At 44.9% G+C, this 24,954-nt stretch overlaps 1 protein-coding gene across 6 annotated transcripts; it reads left to right on the top strand.

The window, feature by feature from the left end:
* Positions 1-4,457: 4,457 nt before the first annotated feature.
* On the top strand, positions 4,458-21,387 carry smarca4a (SWI/SNF related, matrix associated, actin dependent regulator of chromatin, subfamily a, member 4a). Of its 6 annotated transcripts, none has more exons than XM_020051119.2 (31): positions 4,458-4,729; positions 6,539-6,796; positions 10,030-10,162; positions 10,716-11,156; positions 11,454-11,552; positions 12,270-12,826; positions 12,948-13,121; positions 13,201-13,371; positions 13,488-13,535; positions 13,869-13,999; positions 14,161-14,215; positions 14,444-14,707; positions 14,871-15,034; positions 15,153-15,219; positions 15,399-15,509; positions 15,656-15,898; positions 15,998-16,111; positions 16,222-16,329; positions 16,414-16,500; positions 16,583-16,629; positions 16,737-16,903; positions 17,122-17,285; positions 17,449-17,715; positions 18,189-18,266; positions 18,396-18,614; positions 18,699-18,964; positions 19,072-19,177; positions 19,331-19,432; positions 19,755-19,887; positions 19,996-20,132; positions 20,658-21,387. In XM_020051119.2, exons 2-31 carry the CDS (start codon positions 6,581-6,583, stop codon positions 20,688-20,690), a joined length of 4,902 nt encoding a protein of 1,633 aa, XP_019906678.1. In that variant the 5' UTR covers positions 4,458-4,729; positions 6,539-6,580; the 3' UTR covers positions 20,691-21,387. The 6 variants fall into 6 exon arrangements, with proteins under 6 accessions (XP_019906678.1, XP_034151100.1, XP_034151099.1 ...); XM_034295209.1 differs by having other exon boundaries at positions 11,451-11,552; positions 13,485-13,535; positions 19,755-19,893; XM_034295208.1 differs by having other exon boundaries at positions 11,451-11,552; positions 13,485-13,535; positions 19,069-19,177; positions 19,755-19,893.
* Positions 21,388-24,954: the final 3,567 nt, after the last annotated feature.

The raw sequence follows: 24,954 nt of genomic DNA, 5'->3' as shown, positions 1-24,954 counted from the left end.
CACTTTGAACTCGTTGTGTTCCTCAAACCATTCCTGAACCATTTTTGCTTTGTGGCAGGCCAATGCCATCAGGGAATACTTTTGCCACCCATGTTGCCCATTTACACATGGTCTGCAACAATCCTTAGGTAGGTGGTATGTGTCAAAGTAATATTCACATGAATGGCAGGACCCATGGTTTCCCAGCAAAACATTGCCCAAAGCATCACACTGCCTTCGCCGGCTTGCCTTCTTCCCATAGTGCATCCTGGTGCCATGTGTTCTCCAGGCAAGTGACGCACACGCACCCGGCCATCCACATGATGTAAGAGACAACATGATTCATCAGACCAGGACACCTTCCATTGCTCCGTGGTCCAGTTCTGATGCTCACATGCCCATTGTAGGTGCTTTCAGTACCAGCATTAATCTTTTCAGCAATTTGAGCTACAGTAGATCGTCTGTTGGATCGGACCACACGGGCCAGCCTTCAAACCCCACGTGCATCAGTGATCCTTGGCCAACCATGATCCAGTCGTCTAGCCATCACAATTTGGCCCTTGTGAAAGTCGCTCAGATCCTTACGCTTGCACATTTTTCCTGCTTCTTACACATAAACTTTGAGGACAGAATGTTCACTTGCTGCCTAATATATCCCACCCACTGATAGGTGCCATGATAACAATATTATCGATGTTGTTCACTTCAACTGTTAGTGGTCATAATGTCATGGCTGATCGGTGTATATAGTATTGGATAGGACCGAAGTTGAACAGCCTGAAAATCTCTGCATTGATTCAGCAAGGAGATGGAATCATTCCTTCTGCATGGATTCAACAAGGTGGTGGAATCATTCCTTTTGCATGGATTCAACAAGGTGGTGGAATCATTCCTTTTGCATTGATTCAACAAGGTGGTGGAATCATTCCTTGTGCATTGATTCAACAAGGTGGTGGAATCTCCTATTCTACCTCCTCCCAGAGGTTGAACTGGACTGACATTTGGGGTCTGTTCAGGCCACTGGAGTAAACTGTGTGTGTGTGGGTGTTTCAGTAGGAACTTATTCGCATGGTGAAAGAGTCATCCTGCTTCATTCCAGGTCTTACAGGACAATGAGACAGAACAGTGCTACAGACATTACAATCTTCAGACCAGCTGAATCAAACTGATGTATATGCACAAACTTTTATTACTTTTATTAATCGCCACCAAAATGAAAAGTTATTTTGTCATTGTGTGAGCTGTATGGGTCAAAATGTTTTGATGTTTTTTCACCATGGCAGTTAGCCCTGGAAATTGTACCGTACTACACAAGAATGTGATTTTTTTCTAGCTGAATGATTATTGTGTATCACACTGAGCTTTTTAGACATCAATTTTAACAGTAGGTAAGTAGGTAAGTCTACTGGGAAAAATTTATACTGTACACAGAGAGAAATTATATGCATATTTGAATGTGTAGAGTACATTTATTTTTGTAGCAATGTGTTACATGCAAACAGAAAATTCACGTTTGTATGTCCATTTTTACATATTTGTTACATGTGAATTCATTTATAGTGAGCTGAAAATTTGCTACAAAATGACATCCATGAAAACCAAAAAACTGCACCCCCAATGAAGAAGCCTGCAGTAGTTATGTAAAAAACAATGGATTGCACCTCTTCACGATACGTAACACTACAAGTTCCAATCTTCTTGGTGGACATCTCATCATTATTGTTGGACTGGCAAGAGATGTTCATCCACATGACATCTGATGTTTTCCCTTGTAATGCACCGGGGAGAAATCTCCTGGGGATTCCTATTTCATTACTATATCACCTGGCAGGTCATTTGCCAATTTTGCAGATATCACAAACATTCCATGTCATGGATATTTATGGAATATCAGCGCTTGACATTAACTTTTTTGCTCGCTGGCCACTGTGGCTAGTAATTTTCCAAAGTTACTAGCCACTCACTATTTTCACTAGCAACCATTTTGTTGTTGGGAAATTATGTTTCATTTGATTAAAGATGACTATGATGTGCTACATCGTAGTCTATCTTGTTCACGCTGATGGTCACTGGCACCCAAGGCAATAGGCCTTACACAAATGGAACAGAATCAAACACTGTATGCAAGTAGTGCTCATGGGAGTTGTAGGGACGTAGCTCATAGTGTCACTCATACTGCAATGAGATTATTATTTCAGATATATTTTGAGAAGACAAAAATGTAAGTGTGTGTGTATGTGTGTTTAGGCGCTGCCAGACATATTTCATGTCCCTGTCATTCAACACAGTTTTTTTCAGTAAATGTCTTGTGATGTGTTCTGTCTCTTCCTCACCAACACTTTCAGCAGGATCCCATCCTTTTAGAGTGGATTTTAATAGAAAAACAATGGAAGGAATTTGTGTCAAATACAGGGAATGTCTTTGTCCACATAGAAATTGGAAGGGATTTTCCAAAAATAACTAATTTTGTACTGGCTCCCGCGGGATTAAAACCACCAACATCTGGAACTGAAAGCCCCTGCTGCAACCTGCAGTGCTACACAGGAAACAATGCTAAGCTGGGAAATTTTTGCCGCCTTTATGGATTACAGAAGAGCACTGCCTGACATATTTCGTGTCCCTTTCAATCAACACTGATTTTTTCAGAACATTTCTTGTGATGTGGTCTGTCTTTTCCTCACCAACACTTTCAGCAGGATCACTTCCTGCTGATCACATCCGGTTTCCCACCATATATCTTGTCCCTGTCAATCAACACTGTTTTTTCAGAACATTTCTTGTGATGTGGTCTGTCTTTTCCTCACCAACACTTTCAGCAGGATCACATCCTGCTGATCACATCCGGTTTCCCACCATATATCTTGTCCCTTTCAATATACACTTATTTTTTCAGAAAATGTCTTGTGATGTGTTCTTTCTCTTCCTCACCAACATCTTCAGCAGGATCACATAATTTTAGACTGGATTTTAATAGAAAATTTATGTATTTCTGTCAAACACAGGGAATGTCTTTGCCCACATATAAATGGAAAGGGATCTTCCAAAAATTGCTAAACTTGTTCTGGCTTCTGCAGGATTCGAACCACGAACATCTCGAACTAAAAACACATGCCTCAGTCCGCAGATCCGCACAGGAAACAACACCAGCCAGTGACATTTTTGTTGCCTTTATGGTTTACACAATGGATTTTCTGTGAAATACAGGGAATGCCTTTGCCCCCATAGAAATGGGAAGAGATTTTCCAAAAATAACTCAACCTGTACTCGCTCCAGCGGGATTCGAACCGCCAACCTCAGGCAGTAAAAACACTGCTTAACACAAAGACCGGCCCAAGCACAGGTACCAGGTTTGGAAATGTTTAGCCCTTTTATGGATTACTGAATGGACACGAAATATAGCAGGCACAAGTACAATTGCCATAAAGGCTTCTGTAGCTGTATATTTGCTGTCATTCATTGGTGTATGTTTTTCCTCATAAACAAATGCTGGATCTGCGGAACTAGCAAGTGGTGTCCGTGCCTGTTTATGCTAGTTCCTTACAGTTTCTGAGGTGTAGCCCATGTGTAGGCCATAACTGAATTATCTTAATTGCTTTCACATATTTAGAGATGACTATTTTACTTGTCCTAACCTTATATCTCAATCATACTACAAATAAAAGAAGAGTATGTAAGAATAAGTAGAGAACATACGACAAGAACACTGCTCTTACGATTTTACTCTGTCGGCAATGCATTGCCAACAAGCCTCCCTGGCTATGTTGGCAGCTACATTGTTAGATTTGGCCGTTAACCTTTCTTTAAAGTCCTGACATTATAAACATGCATTCTTCCAGGGAAGAATACGGAGCACGAGCCATTGTGCAAAAACTCACCCTGTGTTGTCGAATGTGCCCTTTTAGGTGAACGCGCACAAACTCCAATTAGGTTAACACAGAGTCAACTAAAAAACATCTTAATCACCGTCGTTGTACCGTTTAACACCAATTTAGGGTTTGTCAACCCTGACTTTCCTTGATAACCTTGAGTTAAATCTGAGTAGGTATAACCCTCTGGCATAGTCTGGTTTATGTGACATTTTGAATATGTATAAACTGTTTTTGCTAGGTGGAATTGTATATGTATATAGATGGTATCATGTGAAATTATATTAACATTTTTGTCTAACCATTTTGAAATGTTGACCCTCTTAATAAAAACACCCTAAGGAGCTTTTCTAGTGGTGGTGTTCAAGAGCATTAAAACCGCAATGTACCATGGGTATATTGTGACTGACTGATCTACAAATCATAACAAGTGTTATCTACGATGCAAGGTGATTTGCAGATCACACAGTCCGTAGTCACTTGCAGTTGTGTCTCTCTACCAAGTCCAACATCGTTAAAAGAAGTCTGCATCTCGACATAAGTAATGTCCTATGACTTTATGAACACCAATCCCAAGAGTTCAATATGAACGACCCATCCCCCACGTAGACATACTTCCCCCGCATTCCTCCCTGCAATGGTGCCTCGACTGGGCATGCGTTCTGATTTACCAGTGGTTCAGTGGGATCGACGCGTGTAGTTGACGTTCAGCGGTAGTTGTAGAGGGGGGCGCTCTTGTATCGCAGTAGCGGTGGTGAGGGCCGTTCCTTGGCGATACAATCAGACGAGAAGGGGAAGGTGAGAGGGAAAAAGCTAACTGGCTAGGTCGCTCTTTGTTTCTAGTAGCTTTGGAAAGGGACCTACCGGCGACCGGTGATTTCACTGTAAGTCAGATTCAGCCGTTTTAGTCTTTTAAATACTGTCCATGTCATGCTTATTTACATTTGATGTGGGTAATTTCCAATTTTAAACATTTAGTTAACCTCTTTAGTTATAAGGAACACGACTAGGCTAGGCTGCAGCAGTGGCGGTAGAGTGAAATGAATGAATTTTGTTTGGGGGAATATGTATCTAGAGTAGGGGACTGGGGTAAGGGTACCGGATGCGGATGGATCATTCATTCGAATATTTTTCATTAACTTTTAAAATAAACAAATTCGGAAGATTGTTACGAGAGCATGGTCGGCTAGCACCAGACGTTGTTCCTTTACAAGCTAACGACGTTACGGCAATGGTTCTTTGTGTTTTTGTGTTCCTGTTACTTGCACTTAATAATGTATTATGTATACATATTGTTTCCGGCATACAGTCGCTAATGGCTTATGTCCTCAATTGCACTAGTTGTGTTGTAGACAAACCCAACAGCGTTTATGTATTTACAGTGTATTCCTAACGTTACCTTGCCAGTTAAGCTATGCTAAGTAGCTATGTGGCTAAGTTTTGTATGCGGGCTAAGTTAGCAAACGAAGTCTGTGGCTTTATTGGTACCCGACGTTACGCTTTTTATTTAATGTAGTTAATCAATTTGTTAACGTTACCAGATTGCCGACGCTGATTTTTATAACCAACTCAACTGTAAAAGCGAGCAGCTGCGTTCTGCTACCTAGTAAGATATTTGTTTTGCTTTGGTCATTTAAATAGCGAGTAGGGAGGCCAATAACAGATTGTGCTAGCTAGCATCTTACCAAGTCGTCTGTACTGTACTACTAGCCGGTACTAACTACCAAGCTGATGCTTCCCCCTCCCAAACAGTACCCTATAACAGTTTCAACGTTAATTGTTAGATAAGTATTCCCGACGAGTAGAAACTATTATAATCTCAAATATTTGAAGTATGGTTAGCTGTACTCTGTACTTTAATTTTTCACTACAGTAATATAATGGCTGGTACAACAGCAGTCACCGTGTTGACAACTTTACCCACACTGCTGGATTTCTGTTTACATGTTTCCTCTTTCGGATCTATGCAGGGGTGGGTAGCAACTGTATGTATTAGAGAAACCTATTTTCGCGGCCAAACGTTAAAGGCCCTTTACCCTTATGGTCATTCCTCACACTAGCTTGAATGCTTAGCGTTTATTACATTATACGTGCAATTTAAAATTTTCTTTCAATGCTATTTGTAATAGTATCAGACTCTTTATTTGTGGAAGGCTGATCGCTTGATGTAATCATCTTGATGTTATGATTTAGGTTACGACTGAAGAAGGGAAAAAAGACGACTGTTCTATTTAATTACTTTTTGCCCTGAATGTTTGTGCTTGATTGAATGAGACACTTCATGACGTAATGAGACACTGACTTTCAAATATAGTAACTCAGGTGTATGGCAGACAGGTTCGACCAGTCGAGTATATTTCCCGTGCAGTTCATGAGTTGTTAAAAAAATGTGCAAGGCAGCCTTTTATGCAACAACATTATTTTGCTGTTTTATTTGTACTTGCGCATGTTTGTGTAAATCATGCAGATTAACATATACTGGAATCTTATTTGCCTTCTACCAAATAGCTGCCATCTTAAAAACTGGATCTCGTTTTAAACCAACTAGTATTGTTTTGTGTAGTTTGAAAATATCTTATAACAAAAAGCCCACACAACACAAAGTTAGTGATTTGTTGATGATTACATAGAGATCATATGATCGATCCTTTGTAAATGCTGGTCAGTAGCTGATCTCTCATTTGTCTTTGCAGAGTGGAGCTTGCTGCTGTCACAATCCCAGGCTCCACTGAGAGATGTCCACCCCCGACCCCCCCATGGGAGGGACCCCCCGGCCGGGCCCGTCCCCAGGACCGGGGCCATCTCCAGGAGCCATGATGGGACCCAGCCCTTCCCCAGGCTCGGCCCATAGCATGATGGGACCCAGCCCAGGCCCTCCAGCCTCTGGACACCCCCACCCTCAACAGGGACCATCAGGATATCCTCAGGAGAACATGCACCAGATGCACAAAGTAGGACAGGATAGGGGCATTTGAGGGAAACGCTATTTCTGTTTCTGGCCAATCAGATTCATTTCTGATGCTGTTGATTTGCTATGCATTTTATTAGACACACATAGCTTATTTGACCAGAAAACTGCCTGTCAGTTTCATGTTCGGCATGAAAAGCATGGATCAGCTGATTGATGTGTGGAGAGAACCATGTCCTTATAACCCCAGTCACAGTGCAACAATTTTTTAATGCAACTTTGGGAAATAGTTTTGATTTTAAAAAATTCAGCTAATTTGGAGAAAATGACCGCAGGGGGACAAGTATCACTTTTGCCATATACCCTGAAGCTTCTGCTCTTAACATACAATAGGCTAGTTGTGGCTCCCCTGTACCCAGTCTCCCTAGCTGCACATTGCTCTAATTTGACTTGATCTGCGTAGCCTACCCTCTGCTTAATATTTCTGAACCTCACAAATGCAACTACTGCAATTAAAAACCTGTGGGTATTGAACAAGTATTGCAGAAATGTATTGTTTATAGTCCTAATTGAATATACCATACAAAGTTTGCATTTACTAGAGTTCCACATCCAGGCAGCCACAATGTAGCTGGTCATATCAGAGTTTGACAGGGCTCATTCTAGCACATGGGACAGGCATTTCTATTCAGATCTTATTTGTTGTTTTGGTTTTTTTTCCTGTTTGTTACTCCCCTTCAAATGTGTTGAATCTAGAAATAACAACTAAATAACTAGCATAGCGCGATTGCTCAGTTTGTCTACTGCTTTTTGATGTATTGTGGATTTATACACTCACCTAAAGGATTATTAGGGACACCTGTTCAATTTCTCATGAATGCAGTTATCTAATCAACCAATCACATGGCAGTTGCTTCAATGCATTTAGGGGTGTGGTCCTGGTCAAGACAATCTCCTGAACTCCAAACTGAATGTCAGAATGGGAAAGAAAGGTGATTTAAGCAATTTTGAGCGTGGCATGGTTGTTGGTGCCAGACGGGCCGGTCTGAGTATTTCACAATCTGCTCAGTTACTAGGATTTTCAAGCACAACCATTTCTAGGGTTTACAAAGAATGGTGTGAAAAGGGAAGAACATCCAGTATGCGGCAGTCCTGTGGGCGAAAATACCTTGCTGATGCTAGAGGTCAGAGGAGAATGGGCCGACTGATTCAAGCTGATAGAAGAGCAAATTTGACTGAAATAACCACTCATTACAACCGAGGTATGCAGCAAAGCATTTGTGAAGCCACAACACGCACAACCTTGAGGCGGATGGGCTACAACAGCAGAAGACCCCACCGGGTACCACTCATCTCCACGACAAATAGGAAAACGAGGCTACAATTTGCACAAGCTCACCAATATTGGACAGTTGAAGACTGGAAGAATGTTGCCTGGTCTGATGAGTCTCAATTTTTGTTTAGACATTCAGATGGTAGAGTCAGAATTTGGCGTAAACAGAATGAGAACATGCCTTGTTACCACTGTGCAGGCTGGTGGTGGTGTAACGGTGTGAGGAATGTTTTATTTGCACACTTTAGGCCCCTTAGTGCCAATTGGGCATCATTTAAATGCCATGGCCCACCTGAGCATTGTTTCTGACCATGTCCATCCCTTTATGACCACCATGTACCCATCCTCTGATGGCTACTTTCAGCAGGATAATGTACCATGTCACAAAGCTCGAATCATTTCAAATTGGTTTCTTGAACATGACAATGAGTTCACTGTACTGAAATGGCTGAGTTCACTGTACTGAGAGCATCTTTGGGATGTGGTGGAACGGGAGCTTCGTGCCCTGGATGTGCATCCCACAAATCTCCATCAACTGCAAGATGCTATCCTATCAATATGGGCCAACATTTCTTAAGAATGCTTTCAGCACCTTGTTGAATCAATGCCACTTAGAATTAAGGCAGTTCTGAAGGCGAAAGGGGGTCAAACACAATATTAGTATGGTGTTCCTAATAATCCTTTAGGTGAGTGTAGAACACTGCTTTGAATGATGTGCCTGTCTCCTTAGGCTATATAGACTATTTATTTGTGGAATTTTCATTTAAATAGGTTTAGGGTTTTTATTTTGGCAGTTTAATCTCAGATTATCGATAATTTACGTGAGATGGTGACATGGGCTCAATTATCAGATCTATAAAATGAAAACATGTTAAAACATAATGATGAAAAGAAATGCAGCCAGTCCGCTGTATGTGAAGTGTTTAAATAATACACATGCACAGCAGCTTTTTGAATTTCATGTTCTCTTAATTTTCTTAATGATTGAAAATAAAAATCTGCAGCTGCTCCTTAAAAGTTAGAGGATCTGCCTGGTAATAATTTAGCCACCGGAAACACCAAACAATCTTTCTCAAAATCCTTATGTTTTTAAATTTAAAGCGAAAAACAAACAATTACATCTACAGAAACACCACTAACCACACTACTGGCCTTATGGTGCTGAAATTAACAGAACTACACTAGTAAATTACTTTGCCAGACCCCAAAGGGGTCTCCTGGTATGTTGTTACCAGTGTTGTGTATGTAACATCCAATTCAACTGCTAAAACTGAGGCATTGATCGCACCATGTTTCAAAGTAAGCTGTGTTTCTTAACATAATTTTTCTTATCCCATTAATGTATTTGATTGTCTGTTGCAGGAATATGCAACAGTAGATTAGCTTAAAAGGTTTTTGGACCTATGCTGCTTTTATTTCTCAAAAGCAGGGAAATACGTATGTTAACTGCTGCAAAACTGGGTTGTCGATTGTTAGTCTTAAGTTATTTCGTATGCATATTTTACACTTGTTACAAATAATAAGAAACAATTGTCCACTACTATTTCACTGTAGTTGCATAGTGATGTAAAACTATTACAATTGTTAATGAATAAACATTAATAATTAATAATAATTTATTACATTTGTAGAGTGTGTTCGTTATTTTGAATGTGTATACATCGTGACACTGCATTCTTTATAGCTTAATCTGTGATGGTAACAGGGGAAGATTGTGAAAGTGGATAGAATCTTATTTCTAATGACTATCAGCATCCAGTCTGTTTCCCTGTTGTGTGGAGCAGCAATTGCGCTAAGCTATCGATATGCTAAATTAAGTCATTTCCAAACTGCATGCCAATATGTAAACATGATATCCATGAATGATTCTGCCTCTGGATTAGTAGTACGATGCTCTAACCACTGTATGACCGTATTTATGTGTTGTCTTCTTTCTCTCGCAGCCTATGGAAGGGATGCATGAGAAGGGCATGCCTGACGACCCTCGCTACGGACAGATGAAGGGAATGGGATTGAGACCAGGGGGCCACAGTGGAATGGGACCCCCACCCAGCCCCATGGACCAACATTCCCAAGGTACCGTACCAGAGGAAACACTGACGTTCTATTGAAGAAACTAAACACAAGGTTATTTTTGCATGTGAACTAAATATGGGTAGGTATTTACTGCAGTTGTCTTTAAAGCCAGTACGTTAAACACCGCCCATTTCCCTGTTTGACTTTCTGTGCAGAATGTTAGGTAGCGTCAGCAGGAGATGCCCAATGGAAGGGTGGGGCAGCAGGCTTCCCTTTTCAGGCCAGAAAACTGACAGCGTCTGCTGCAAAACCACATAATCATCAGCTCTCCTGTCTGTTTGCCTGACTGTTGCATTGGGGGTTTTAATTGTCCTTGTCCGTTAGACTGGTTGTTGAAGTATTTGTATCATGTATCCAGCTCCTAATGAAAGTCATCGTATTACTAATCATTATGCTGCACTTTGGTTTTTCTTGGCTTAAATCCTTTGTAGTCTATTAGCATCCATTTGACCCTTTTTCGTTGTATCTAGTCATTTAATTAATAATTTAAACCGGTGTATTTCATTCACCTAAAATATTACTTTTCTCATCAATGCTGTTGTCACTTCCATAGGATACCCATCTCCGCTGGGGGGTTCTGAGCATGCTCCCAGCCCTGTTCCGGCCAATGGCCCTCCCCCTGGCCCAATGATGCCGTCCGGCCCTGGTGGTGTCCCCATGGAGGGCAGTGACCCCCAGGCCATGGGCCAGCAGAACCGTGGTGGTGTCCCAGGCCCGAGTGGTGGTTCTGGGCCTGGCGGTGTGGGGCCAGGGGGACCCACCCCTTTCAACCAGAATCAGCTGCACCAGCTCCGGGCCCAGATCATGGCCTACAAGATGCTGGCCCGCAGCCAGCCCCTACCAGACCACCTGCAGATGGCGGTGCAGGGCAAGAGGCCTATGCCAGGTATGCAGCAGCAGCCCGGGATGCCCAACATGCCCCCTTCAGCTGGTCCTGGGGCAGGGCCTGGGGCGGGGCCCGGACAGCCTCCAGCAAACTACAACAGACCTCATGGTGAGTGGGGATGGGCACCTGAAAGGTTCTGCTACGCAGTCTGTTAGTTAGCTTGACAACCCTATCGATGACACGTTAATGCCCATCATTTTGCAGTCAATCCCAAACAAAAGCTCTCAAATCTCAGACAAAGAAAATATGTAATTTGAATTGCGAATAGAGACCCCTTGTGGTGAAAATTGGAAAGGCTGTTCAGGCACCATTTTCTATGTCAGCTAGATTTCAGTCTAGATCTCTGTGAATGTGAATATTCAGATGGTGTCTGATCATATTCAATATCCCCCTGTCTTCTAGCAGGAATGGTGGGGCCCAACATGCCACCTCCAGGACCCTCAGGTGTTCCTCCTGGCATGCAGGGCCAGCCCACCAACGGCCCCCCTAAACAGTGGCCTGAAGGTGAGCCTGAATTTCTTGTGGACTGTGGTTTGTATGTGAGTGCACTACTCAATTGGTTACGGTGCACCAAAAAGTCTTGGCCATTATTCATATAACACGTTCAGCCAATACATGTGTTTTTACATTTCTGTACCCATGTACTCTGGCATAAAACAAATTCAAAATGTTTCTTCTGATGTTTGTAGATTCAACCAATGGAAATTTGAATCATATTTGTTTTCTATATATTTCAGTAATAAGACATTCAAGCTACGTACAATGAATAGAACATTTTTAAATGATACTGTGTTAATTTGTATAAAATATTAATTATTCGTATAATTGTACATTATACAGTGCTTCAAAGTTAATGTAGTAAATTTGGTATTAGACTTTATAAAAAAACTGAGTGCATAATTAACAATAAAACCAAAGCAACAAAGAGAGTGAAAACATTTCTCAGGCTTTGAAAACACAGCACAACATTACGAAAACTCAGCCATTTTAAAGCAATTGGCCAATGCCAAATATTAAATGTTTGCCTATAATCGTCTAACATGTTTGCTAGCCAATATGTTGGTCAATCCCTAATCTCTGTAGTGACTTTAGTCTGTGTTATCTTTCCTGTGATGCAATTTTTACCGGACCTAGGACGTTTAACATGCACCAGATAATGTCTCTAAAACTAATATAACTATTAGAAATAATATAACTAACAACTCCTTGGATATGTTCTAGGGCCCATGGTGAATGCTGCTGCTCCTTCCACTGCTCCCCAGAAGCTCATTCCCCCCCAGCCCACTGGACGACCCTCCCCTGCTCCCCCCTCTGTTCCCCCCGCTGCCTCCCCGGTCATGCCCCCCCAGACCCAGTCCCCTGGGCAGCCCTCCCAGCCCCCACCAATGGTGCTGCACCAGAAGCAGAATCGCATCACGCCCATCCAGAAGCCTCGTGGCCTGGACCCAGTAGAAATCCTCCAGGAGAGAGAGTACAGGCTGCAGGCTCGCATCACCCACCGTATCCAGGAGCTGGAGCATCTACCAGGGTCTCTGGCTGGAGACCTCCGGACCAAAGCCAACATCGAGCTCAAGGCCCTGCGACTGCTCAACTTCCAGAGGCAACTGCGTCAGGAGGTGGTGGTATGTATGCGTCGCGACACGGCCTTGGAGACAGCGCTCAACGCTAAGGCCTACAAGCGCAGCAAGCGCCAGTCCCTCCGCGAGGCACGCATTACTGAGAAACTTGAGAAGCAGCAGAAGATTGAACAGGAGCGCAAACGTCGCCAGAAACACCAGGTACTGGACTTGGTACATTTCTTCAAAACCTAAATGTCAGTGGCTATTAACTTAAGACTTTCAAGCGCTTTGTGTCGTATTGTACGGCATAAATATCCTGTTTTCTTGTTTGTTTTTTTAGGAATACCTTAACAGTATTCTTCAGCATGCTAAGGACTTTAAGGAGTACCACCGGTCAATCACAGCCAAGCTCCAGAAGGCCACTAAAGCCGTGGCCACGTACCACGCCAACACAGAGCGTGAGCAGAAGAAGGAGAATGAGCGCATCGAGAAGGAGAGAATGAGGAGGCTGATGGTGAGTTGCACTGTCTAATAGCCTTAGTCCCCCACCCTGTAACACCCTGTAACACCCGTCAATGTGTATCACTGTCCAGGCCGAGGATGAGGAGGGCTATCGTAAGCTCATCGACCAGAAGAAGGACAAGCGTCTGGCATACCTGCTGCAGCAGACAGACGAGTACGTGGCCAACCTCACCGATCTTGTCCGAGCCCATAAGGCTGATCAGGCCCTCAAGGACAAGAAGAAGAAGAAAAAGAAGAAGAAGGTGAGTCATGATGTGGACAAATGTTTGTGTTTCGTTGTGTTTGTTTGGCGATCTGCAGCCTCTTGTGTCACTGCAATGTGATGAAACTGATCCAAACTGTGCGTGTTCCCCAGAAGCCAGAGAATGCAGAGGGCCAGCCTCCTGCCCTGGGACCTGATGGAGAGGTGAGTTGGGACTCCCAAGGGTTTGAGCTAGAAACAACGTTTGGAGCCCCTGGTCTGTGTTTTGGTCTGATAAAATCTGGATCACTTCTTTCCGCACTTTCTTTGAAAGTCGTCTTCTCTGCCCTCAGAGACAAACAATGAATACCATGAACAATATGCCCCTTCTAGCTAATATGACATTTGATTTCATGAAAAGGGCCCTTAATGATGCTGTGATGACAAAAAAAAGCCAACTTTTTGTCCTAGATCCATGCTTCTTGTCAAGATTCTTCATTTACTGTGAGATGATCATATTGGCAGTCATATACCTGGGTCTTTATGCCTGTTTTCCAGCCTCTGGATGAGACCAGTCAGATGAGTGACCTGCCTGTGAAGGTGATCCACGTTGACAGTGGGAAGATCCTGACGGGGCTGGACGCCCCCCGCGCTGGCCAGCTGGATGCTTGGCTGGAGATGAACCCTGGGTCAGTTAAACACAGCGACAGCTGGATCATAGAGACACTCAGGCCCTCAGACTGGGATTTAGAACAACACAGTCTGAGGAATGTGATATAACAATTGTCTGTCCTGTTCCAGTCTAAATAAACCCGCTTTGGGTAACCGTTAGAACTGTGTTCCCCCTCAGGTACGAAGTAGCTCCTCGTTCCGACAGTGAGGACAGCGGCTCTGAGGAAGAAGAGGTATGTGGCCAAAAGAGAGAGACAATGCTCTGTCTCACCTCCTGTGTAAGGATGCGGTATTCCTCTAGTTGCCTGTCTTACATCATGGGGGACAGACCATCATGGACGCTGCTGTTAGGGACAGACCCTCACTACAGCATGTACAGAGCCAGCATAAGCCAGATCACCCGGGCAGAGACGTGTTGAGCCTGTGTCGCCTGTGTCTGAGATCTCCGTCTGTACCTCCAGGAGGAAGAGGAGGAGCCCCAGCCCTCCCAGGCTCCAACCGAGGAGAAGAAGAAGATCCCAGACCCGGACACGGAGGACGTGTCGGAGGTGGACGCTCGCTACATCATCGAGGAGGCCAAGCAGGATGTAGATGATGAGTACAACAGCGCGGAGGCGGCGTTTGCCCGGGGCCTGCAGTCCTACTACGCTGTGGCCCACGCCGTCACCGAAACAGTGGATAAACAGTCCTCCCTGCTGGTCAACGGCCAGCTGAAGCATTACCAGGTAAACAAATCAAACCGCTTCATGGCAGTGACATGCTTCCAGCTTGTGTCCGTGCTCTGGTGGTTTATGAAAGAAACTGGGACGAAGGAGAATGGATCTCATTAGCAAAGTAATGTTCACTTGATTACTATGTGACTGTGAACTGTTGTGTGTTTCCTCTCAGATCAAGGGCTTGGAGTGGCTGGTGTCTCTGTACAACAACAACCTAAACGGCATCCTGGCTGATGAGATGGGTCTCGGCAAGACCATTCAGACCATAGCCCTAATCACCTACCTCATGGAGTATAAGCGCATCAACGGCCCCTTCCTGATCATCGTTCCGCTCTCGTGAGTTCCTCTCCGCTACTCGGATTGGTTTCTGTTTGTCTGTTGCAACACCTATGCACCTCTAGGTGGCAGCACAGAGAGCTACATTAATCAGTTTATCGCCCATCTTTGTTTTCAGCACTCTGTCCAACTGGGTGTATGAGTTTGATAAGTGGGCTCCAACCGTGGTTAAAGTTTCTTACAAAGTGAGTAGCCCCTTTCCAAGCCTGTTTCAGGGTGATGTCCGTTTGAACGAGGCACTCCATGTGGAAAATTCTCTGTAGGGTATTTCAGAGCCCTTAAAGTGCTTTCTTATGCAAGGGCACCCGGTGTCCTAGTGTCCCTGGTGGATGGTGTTGATGTGTGTTTGGGTGTCTCTGTTCAGGGCTCCCCTCAAGCCCGCCGGGCCTTCCTCCCCATCCTGCGCAGCGGCAAGTTCAATGTGCTGCTCACCACCTACGAGTACATCATCAAAGACAAGCAGGTGCTGGCTAAGGTAAGGACACATCTCCTCAAATCACTCTGAGTAATCGTAACACACTTGACTAATGCTACAGAATAAACTATTTTTGGGCGGTAATATGGCCTGGCCGTGGGTCAACCTGAGGAAACCTTAAGCCACTCTCCACTTTCCTTTTGAAGCTGCGCTGGAAGTACATGATCGTGGACGAGGGCCATCGTATGAAGAACCACCACTGTAAGCTGACCGTGGTTCTGAACACTCACTACCTGGCCCCACGACGCCTGCTGCTGACCGGCACCCCGCTGCAGAATAAGCTGCCTGAGCTCTGGGCCCTGCTCAACTTCCTGCTGCCCACCATCTTTAAGTCCTGCAGCACCTTCGAGCAGTGGTTCAACGCCCCGTTCGCCATGACGGGAGAGAAGGTGAGTTCAGCGGGTTAGGGGTGGCCAGTGCGCTTGGTTGGGCGTGTTTGTCGGAGGCGTCGCGGCTGGAGTCTTAGTCCAGTCTGTCTCGTCCCCTAGGTGGATCTGAACGAGGAAGAGACCATTTTGATCATCCGTCGTTTGCATAAAGTGCTCCGCCCCTTCCTGCTTCGCCGGCTGAAGAAGGAGGTGGAGGCCCAGCTCCCTGAGAAGGTCTGGTTCCTTTCGGTGCCCCGAAGGACAGCATGGGTGAACCAATCGGATATAATTTCAATGTACCATTCGATTTAATGTGTTAACCTGTTCTCTCCCTGTGTCCCTAGGTGGAGTATGTGATCAAGTGTGACATGTCAGCCCTGCAGAGGGTGCTGTACCGGCACATGCAGGCCAAGGGAGTGCTGCTCACCGACGGCTCTGAGAAAGACAAGAAGGTAGGGCGTACTGGAGAAGGGCCTCAACACTTATGTCGGGGTGGTAGCGCAGGGGGACTGACCTAGGCCTCTGCTGTATTTCAGGGTAAAGGAGGCACCAAGACCCTGATGAACACCATCATGCAACTGAGGAAGATCTGTAACCATCCATACATGTTCCAGCAGATTGAGGTACAGCACGGCTCCCTTAACTCAGCCATCAGCTGAGTACATGTTGATGTTCACTAATACGTTGGAACTCTTCTGTTCACAGGAGTCTTTCTCTGAGCATTTAGGCTTTACCGGAGGTGTAGTTTCAGGGTAAGCAAAGCGCCTGCTCCCGTTATATTTTGAAGCTTCACCATGTAGTTGGTTGATCTGTATGTTGAGTCAGCCTCACCCCTGTTCCCGGCCTCATCTCCCCCCAGACCTGACCTTTACCGTGCATCTGGGAAGTTTGAGCTGCTAGACCGCATCCTGCCCAAGTTGAGGGCCACTGACCATAAGGTGCTGCTGTTCTGTCAGATGACATCCACTATGACCATCATGGAGGACTACTTTGCCTGGCGCAACTTCAAGTACCTCCGTTTGGATGGTGAGAGGCTGGAATAGTGATTTAGCCCGGTTAGGAGGGATAATGTAATTCAAGACACTTTACCATACTTTACCATACTTTATCATACAGTGTGGGAGTTGTTCCATCTCCTCAGGGTCATTTCTGATCACTGGCTGCGGTCACCTTATTTGCATATCCCCTCCTACGGTTGCCCTGTAGAAACTGGTGGCTAACACCGTTGGACTTGATCTCCATAGGAACCACCAAGGCTGAGGACCGTGGGATGCTACTGAAGACCTTCAATGACCCGGCCTCTCAGTACTTTGTGTTCCTGCTCAGCACCAGAGCTGGAGGGCTGGGCCTCAACCTGCAGTCTGCTGACACCGTCATCATATTCGACTCTGACTGGAACCCACATCAGGTACAGCTCTTCACCTGGCAGTTGGACTGTAGCGTTGTGAGCTTGTCATTTGAATGTGTCCCGTGTTGTTCTTATAGATTTCTGATATAGAACAGTAGTAATGGGCTAGTATTATTGAACTTGCCCTCAGCACATCCTGCCCTGACTCCCTTCTCTCCAACAGGACTTGCAGGCCCAGGACCGAGCCCACCGTATCGGGCAGCGGAACGAGGTCCGCGTGCTTCGTCTGTGCACCGTTCAAAGTGTGGAGGAGAAGATCCTGGCCGCTGCCAAGTACAAGCTGAACGTGGACCAGAAGGTCATCCAGGCTGGCATGTTCGACCAGAAATCGTCAAGTCACGAGCGCCGTGCCTTCCTGCAAGCCATCCTGGAGCACGAGGAACAGGACGAGGTCGGGGCCCAGGGGGGCTGGCGCACTGGGGGGGCGTTGGTGGGTGTGACCCCGATCCTGACCGTCCACCACACTACCCACCCGCCCACACGCCAACCTACCTACCGTTCACTCGCTGTCTCTCCTTCCCTTCTTTCTAATCTGTTTTACTTTCCTCCTTTTCCTTCTCGCAGTCTCTTATTCATGAACCTGTAGTGAAGCTCTGTTTCAGTAACAGCAACTTTTCTGACTTTCAAAAATCTTCCTCCTCTTGTTTCTTGACTTGTTAACCAGATGCTGTCAGCTCATTCAGGTGGTCTTCTATTCTTGAGTGTTTTTAGGAGCAGCAGTTTCTTGGTATCAGTCTGTTTCCCAGCCGCATCCATTAGGATATTCTTCCAATAATAATATTTGATATGTTACCATGCATTGTATGATGCCTCCATAACTGATGAGCATTCAAGATGTCTAGTTCAGAGACATGGCACCAATAGCGACCCCGTGCTCACCTTTGAACTTTCCGTTGTCTGCAGGAGGAGGACGAGGTGCCTGATGATGAAACCGTCAACCAGATGATTGCCAGGAGCGAGGAGGAGTTTGACCAGTTCATGGTCAGTCCCGTAATCATTTCAAGACTTCAGATGTCGGATTTTAGCTGTGGGGCTTCGGCGCAACCCAGCACCTGTTAGTGACCCCCTCAGACGGACCTTAAAGATGGTCTGCTGTCTGTCTCACTGTAGCGCATGGACCTGGACCGGCGCCGCGAGGACGCCCGCAACCCCAAGAGGAAGCCCCGTCTGATGGAGGAGGACGAGCTGCCCACCTGGATCATAAAGGACGATGCCGAGGTGGAGAGGCTCACCTGTGAGGAAGAGGAGGAGAAGATGTTCGGCCGCGGCTCTCGCCAGCGCAAGGAGGTGGACTACAGTGACTCGCTCACTGAGAAACAGTGGCTCAAGGTCAGCTATCCCACGGTTATAGTTGAAGGGTTTTATGAGACTGAGATCTGTGCCCTGTGACACTGATGTCTGGTTCTCCCTCAGGCCATAGAGGATGGGAACCTGGAGGACATCGAGGAGGAGGTTCGTCACAAGAAGACCACTCGGAAGCGCAAGCGAGACCGCGACGACATGCCCGGGCCGGCCACTCCCAGCTCCAGCGGTGGAGGCCGTAGCCGCGACAAGGACGAGGAGGTCAAAAAGGGCAAGAAACGCGGGCGCCCCCCAGCAGAAAAACTGACCCCGAACCCTCCTTCACTCACCAAGAAGATGAAGAAAGTGGTGGACGCGGTCATCAAGTACCGGGACGGGTGAGTTGGAGGGCTGTCTGGACGAGTGTAGGTTGACAACCTGTCGTTTCATGGTCAGAGCGTGTTGGACTAAGCTCCGATTCCCCTGTTGCCCTGTTTCACAGCAGCAATGGGCGCCAGTTGAGTGAGGTCTTTATCCAACTGCCCTCACGAAAGGAGCTCCCAGAGTACTACGAGCTTATCCGCAAGCCTGTTGACTTCAGGAAGATTAAGGTATGGAGCTAACCTGTTAACACGTCTCCAAGACAAGGACATTCCAGTCCGTCAAACGATGCTTATGGGTGGTACCAAGTGACATGTTGCTTACCAGTTCTGCTCCCTTCTCTCCTCCTATTCTGATGCCCTCTCCTCTCGGTTCTCCTCCAGGAGAGGATCCGCAGCCATAAGTACCGCAGTTTGAATGACCTGGAGAAGGATGTAATGCTGTTGTGTAATAATGCCCAGACCTTTAACCTGGAGGGCTCTCTGGTAAGTGGCACCCTGACCAGAGGTATCCAGAGAACAAACAAATCCCATCCAGGTATGAAAGTAAAGGCTTCTCTGGCCAACAACCAATTGGCATCAAGCAGGAATTGGAAGTCAGGCAATTAAGATGGTGTCCAGCATTATCGCTGTGAGTGGAACACAATGTGAATTTCTGGAGGCAGTCAGGCAAATCTGGTTACATTCCAGGTGCCCACTGAGTGCATGTGCTCCTTCTCATAGGGCTTGCATGTTTGAGACACTGTAGGCATCTAATGTGGTGAAAGCCAACCAGCTGACTTCATATTTCTGTGGTGTCTCCCCCAAGATCTATGAGGACTCCATTGTGCTGCAGTCAGTCTTCACCAGCGTCAGGCAGAAGATCGAGAAGGAGGAGGATAGTGAAGGAGAGGATAGTGAAGAGGAGGAGGAAGAGGTCGACGAAGGCTCGGAGTCTGAATGTGAGTGTTAGTATTAACACCTGCACTTAGTGTTTCGACTATATTATTTGTTGAAGTAAATCCTTTTGACGAATTGTGCAATCATGGACCTTTCTGTCACTCTGCCAGCTCGTTCAGTGAAGGTGAAGATTAAGCTGGGGAGGAAGGAGAAGGATAGTAGAGGGAAGAGCCAGCGCAGACGTGGCCGCGGCTCCCGAGCCAAACCTGTGGTGAGCGACGACGACAGCGAAGAGGAGCAGGAGGAAGTAAGAAACACTACTAAATGCAATAATCAACTCTGGTTGAATACAGCTTAATGGCATCCGTATTAGTTGAACATTTACTCCAGTAAACAGATGGCGCTGATGGCACACAGCCAATCACAGCATTTCAGTTAGAAAGACCAGCCCATTATTCAGTGCCTCAGTTGTTTATATACGACATCACTGCCAATGCTATGGTGTAAGAACAGCCGCCCCTACGCTCTATATGAAGGGGCCAGGTGTTTGCAGGTCATTCCAGCCTCTCCTGTTTTTAGGTAAAATTAGACTTTTGACTGCGCCCTCACATGCACCCTGACATATGTCAATATCAGATATTTTGAAGTAATTTGTTTGCCCTTTGTGTCCTTTTATTGTAACATTATTTTCTATAAAACACTGCACCGGCAGAGAGACACTCATAATTAATAAATTATATGGTCAAAACAGCTAGGTTGTATATGGAATACCCCACTGATATACAAGCTGTGTTGTATTGAGTTAAAGGATTGTTTGTTTCTTCTGATCCAGGCGGGTTCAGCCAGCGGCAGTGAGGAGGACTGAACTCTGTCAGGACCAACGGCCCACTAAGACCTCATCTGGAACTTATATTTTACTTAGATTCTATAGCAGGGTGGCAAGCCAGTGGCAAGGGGCCTAGTTTTACCTATATGAGCTGATTTTTAGTATGACAAATGTATTCCATTCTTCAAAAACACCATGAGTTAACAGAAAATGAGAAAAACGGTGAAATAAAAAAAATTCCACTTTCGTATTTAAGCAAGCAATCCCGTTATGAATAGTAGGACTGTGTTTGTCTTTTTGTCATATTTTTTTTTTGTCCTGAAAGTGATTACGATAGACAGGGCTTGAATAAAGATGGACAGGGCTTGAATAAAGATGGACAGGGCTTGGATCAGCAGACTGATCGTGGACCATAGGGAGAGTTTACTGACTTTAAGTGAGCCATTTTTGTCATTCTTGTTTCCTTCTAAAATGGAGCTGTGTGTGACCAGAGTCGCTGTGGTTTCTAAGTCCCTGAATGCATGTCGTGCGTGTCTGTGGAAATGCACCTGGATGTGTCATTCTATTATATCTTTATGTTTAATTTAAGAGTACGAGCGAGACAACGGTACGTTCCCCCTTAGGCCTTCCTCCGCCCATGTGTGGGGAGGGGAGGGGAGGGTGGGACTCTGTCTTGCGTCTGTGTCACTGGATTCCAAAAATTAGTACAATAAAGGCATCTCATAATTAAACATTCCTTACAAAGTCTTTTTTCCTATTATTCACTGCCCTTGGTTGGAATTCTGTAGCGTTAATGTGCATGATCGAATGAGAAGACCGGCAAAATTGCACTCCCAATGCTATTGTGATGCATTTTTCACTTTAATCTGTAGGCTGAAATCGCGTGTGTGTGTGTTTATATATATATATCTCTGGAAAAAATTAAGAGAACACTCAATTTCTTCTTAAATCAGCTTCTCTACATGTATTGCTTCCATTCCACTGTTAAATTCCAACACAGGCACACCTCATTTTACTTATTAGGTACTGATTAGGTGTTTACCTGAACCAAATCGAATTTAACGAGGAAAAGTATAAAAACCCCTGCTGTGGTTATCACTATCCTCTTGAATGGCAAAAGCTGAATGGCAAGTAGTACCTCAAAGGTAATTTGAATAAAATAAACCACAGGTGTCGAACCGGTTCCACAAAGGGCCGAGTGTCTGCAGGTTTTTGGTTTTTCCTATAAATTGGTTCCTAGTTCATACCTACACAACCAGGTGAGGGTAGAAACTAACCAATCAGTGACCTAATTAACCAATCAAGTACAAGGAGAGAGCAAAAACCTGCAGACACTCGGCCCTCCGTGGAACCGGTTTGACACCTCTGAAATAAACTATTCACCATGACAAAAGAGTTGTAAAAGAAAAGATTTGAATGAGGAAAAGAAGGGATCAACTCTGACTTTACTGGCAGAGGGATACAGCGAGCGTCATGTTGCTTCCATCCAAGATGGGCGGTTCATAAGAACAAGGTCAAGCAACGGACATTGGGCTCAACAAAGCTACTGACAGGCAGAGGGCGAAAACGGCTGTCCACTGACCATGATGACCGTCAACTCATTCGAATGTCACTCAACAACCATAGGATGACATCAAGTGACCTACAAAAAGAATGGCAAACAGCAGCTGGGTTGAAGTGCACTGAAGACGGTTCAAAACAGGCTCCTAAGGGCAGGGCTGAAGTCGTGCAAAGCTAGAAAAAAGCCCTTCATCAATGAGAAGCAAGGAAGAGCCAGGCTGACGTTTGCAAAAGACCATAAGGATTGGACCGTAGAGGAATGGAGTAAGGTCATCTCTAATGAGTAAAATTTTCAGTTTTGCCCAACACCTGGTTCTCTAATGGTTAGACGGAGACCTGGAGAGGCCTATAAGCCACAGTGTCTCACACCCACTGTGAAATTTGGTAGAGGATCGGTGATGATCTGGGGATGCTTCAGCATGGCTGGAATCGGGCAGATTTGTCTTTGTGAAGTATGCATGAATCAAGCCAAGTACAAGGTTATCCTGGAAGAACACCTGCTTCCTTCTGCTCTGACCATGTTCCCCAACTCTGAGAATTGCTCCATGCCACACAGCCAGGTAAATCAAGGAGGACCACCTGATCAAAACTCTGTCACGATCAGCCCGACTTGAACCCCTTTGAAAACCTTCTAGAATTTGATCAAGAGGAAGATGGATGGGCACAATCCATCAAACAAAGCCGTGCTACTTGGATTTTTCTGCCAGGAGTGGGATAAAGTCACCCAACAGAAATGTGACAGACTGGTGGAGAGCATGCCAAGACGCATGAAAGCTGTATATAAAAACCAGGGTTATTCCACCAAACACATACCTATGAATAGTAAAACCCAAGAAACTGCAAATTCTGTGGTGGTCTCTTTTTTTCCGGAGCTGTGTGTATATATATATATATATATATATATATATATATATATATATATATGTTTGTTTTTCCAGATTTTACGTTTGTCTTTTATTTGAGATTATAGCAGTAACATAAGGCTAGATTTTAAGGTTTTAACAGCATCATTTGACACCCCCAATGTGAATTAAAATGTCATGGAATTGCTTGGCCATTGTATTACTGTATATGTATTAAAAATATATATATATATTTTGGTAAGGATGGTTGATTTTTCTAAGCACTCTCACGAATGTGTATAGGTTGATGGCTTTTCTGCACTGTCTGAACTGTAAACACGCTGACCGCTAAGTGAATACTGCTTTGCTATGATGAACTGAATCATATATATGATCTCGTTTACGGCACAGTGGTTTGGCTTGTAATACTGTTGTTTCATACCGTCTTACACTTAGGCCTGTGTGACTTTCTCCGCAGGCTTTCAGGCCTCATTCACCTCAGTGTGTTCTTCCTTGGATTACTGACAAACCCTGCTGCATCTGCCTGCTACACCTCATACTGCAATGTTCTCAGCCTTGGCAGCATGCCAAAACACCCAGATGACCAATTAAAACTCCTACTGATTCGGTTGTGTAATCAGTTCTCTTATCAAATAGTCTGTGGATTTATTTGACTTGTGCTACCATCATGGCATGAATGATGGTGTCAGAAATACACTGAAACCTCTATAGCTGACTTACCTGTGGTTTACATAGCCAGTTGATCTACATTTATTAAAATGTAATAATTACTAACTGAAGAATGCATATTTTTCTAAGTGGGACATGATTTGAAAGGGTGAAGTAGTGATGAGATCTGGAAATATGGACAATAATGAGGGACCACTCAGGGTTTGAGGGACCAAGTGACCATGAACAAAAGTGTGACACATGGAGGCAGCCGGTGGTCATTTGTTTCAGTATGTATCCACACAACTGGTGTCACAGTGTTTTCACAGGCCTTCGTTGTTGGAAAAAAATTGCCTTGTGTCAATAAGATTAGATTAGATTCAACTTGATTGTCATTGAACAGTTACAAGTACTGAACAACAAAATGCAGATAGCATCTAACCAGAAGTGCAAAGGAGAGGACAGAAAAGTTACATTTACAAGTAGTAACTATATGTATATTAGAAGTGGAATGTATAGATGTGCAATGAAGGCAAATGCAGTACAAATGGCAATACTAAATGTGAAATTAAGGCAAATAGAAGAGGGCAGAACAAGTACAAGTATTAAATACAGTGTATGTTACAAAGGGATAATAGTTGTGCGGGTATAAAGGGCAATTCTAAGCATAGATGTGCAATCGAGAATGCAGAGATAGCAGCAATGAGGTCCCTGAGGTAGACATGCATAATGTAACAGCTGTTGGTGCAGGAATGAAGAGACCTGTACCGCCTGCCTGATGGTAGGAGGGCAAACAGTTTGTGGCATGAATGTGAAGGGTCCCTGATGATCCTGTGCAGACACCGTTTGCACTGGAGGTCTACAATGGCAGGAAGCTGGGCAACAGTGACGTGTTAGGCGGTTTTCACCACCTTTTGCAGTCGTGGGTGAAGAGGGAGTACAGGAGAGGGCTCAGGACACTGCCTTGTGGAACACCAGTGTTCAGGATCAGGGAGAGGTAAAGTTGTCTAACCTGACAGACTGGGGTCCAATGTCCAGTTGCAGAGAGAGGAGCTGATCCCCAGGTCACAGAGTTTGTTGACCAGCCTAGAGGTGATGACCAAGTTCAATGTTGAGTTAATGTATATGAATAGCATAAGGGCAGAACATTTTAAAATAATTCTAAAAGAGATGCTTTTCTCTCCCACAAGAAATACAACTATGATGAGGTATGATGTATGCCAGACGTTTTC

Source organism: Esox lucius, chromosome 11 (genome assembly GCF_011004845.1).
Source record: "Esox lucius isolate fEsoLuc1 chromosome 11, fEsoLuc1.pri, whole genome shotgun sequence".
Classification (NCBI taxonomy): domain Eukaryota; kingdom Metazoa; phylum Chordata; class Actinopteri; order Esociformes; family Esocidae; genus Esox; species Esox lucius.
Note: the sequence above shows the minus strand (reverse complement) of the source record. Positions and strands in the feature narration are given on the sequence as shown.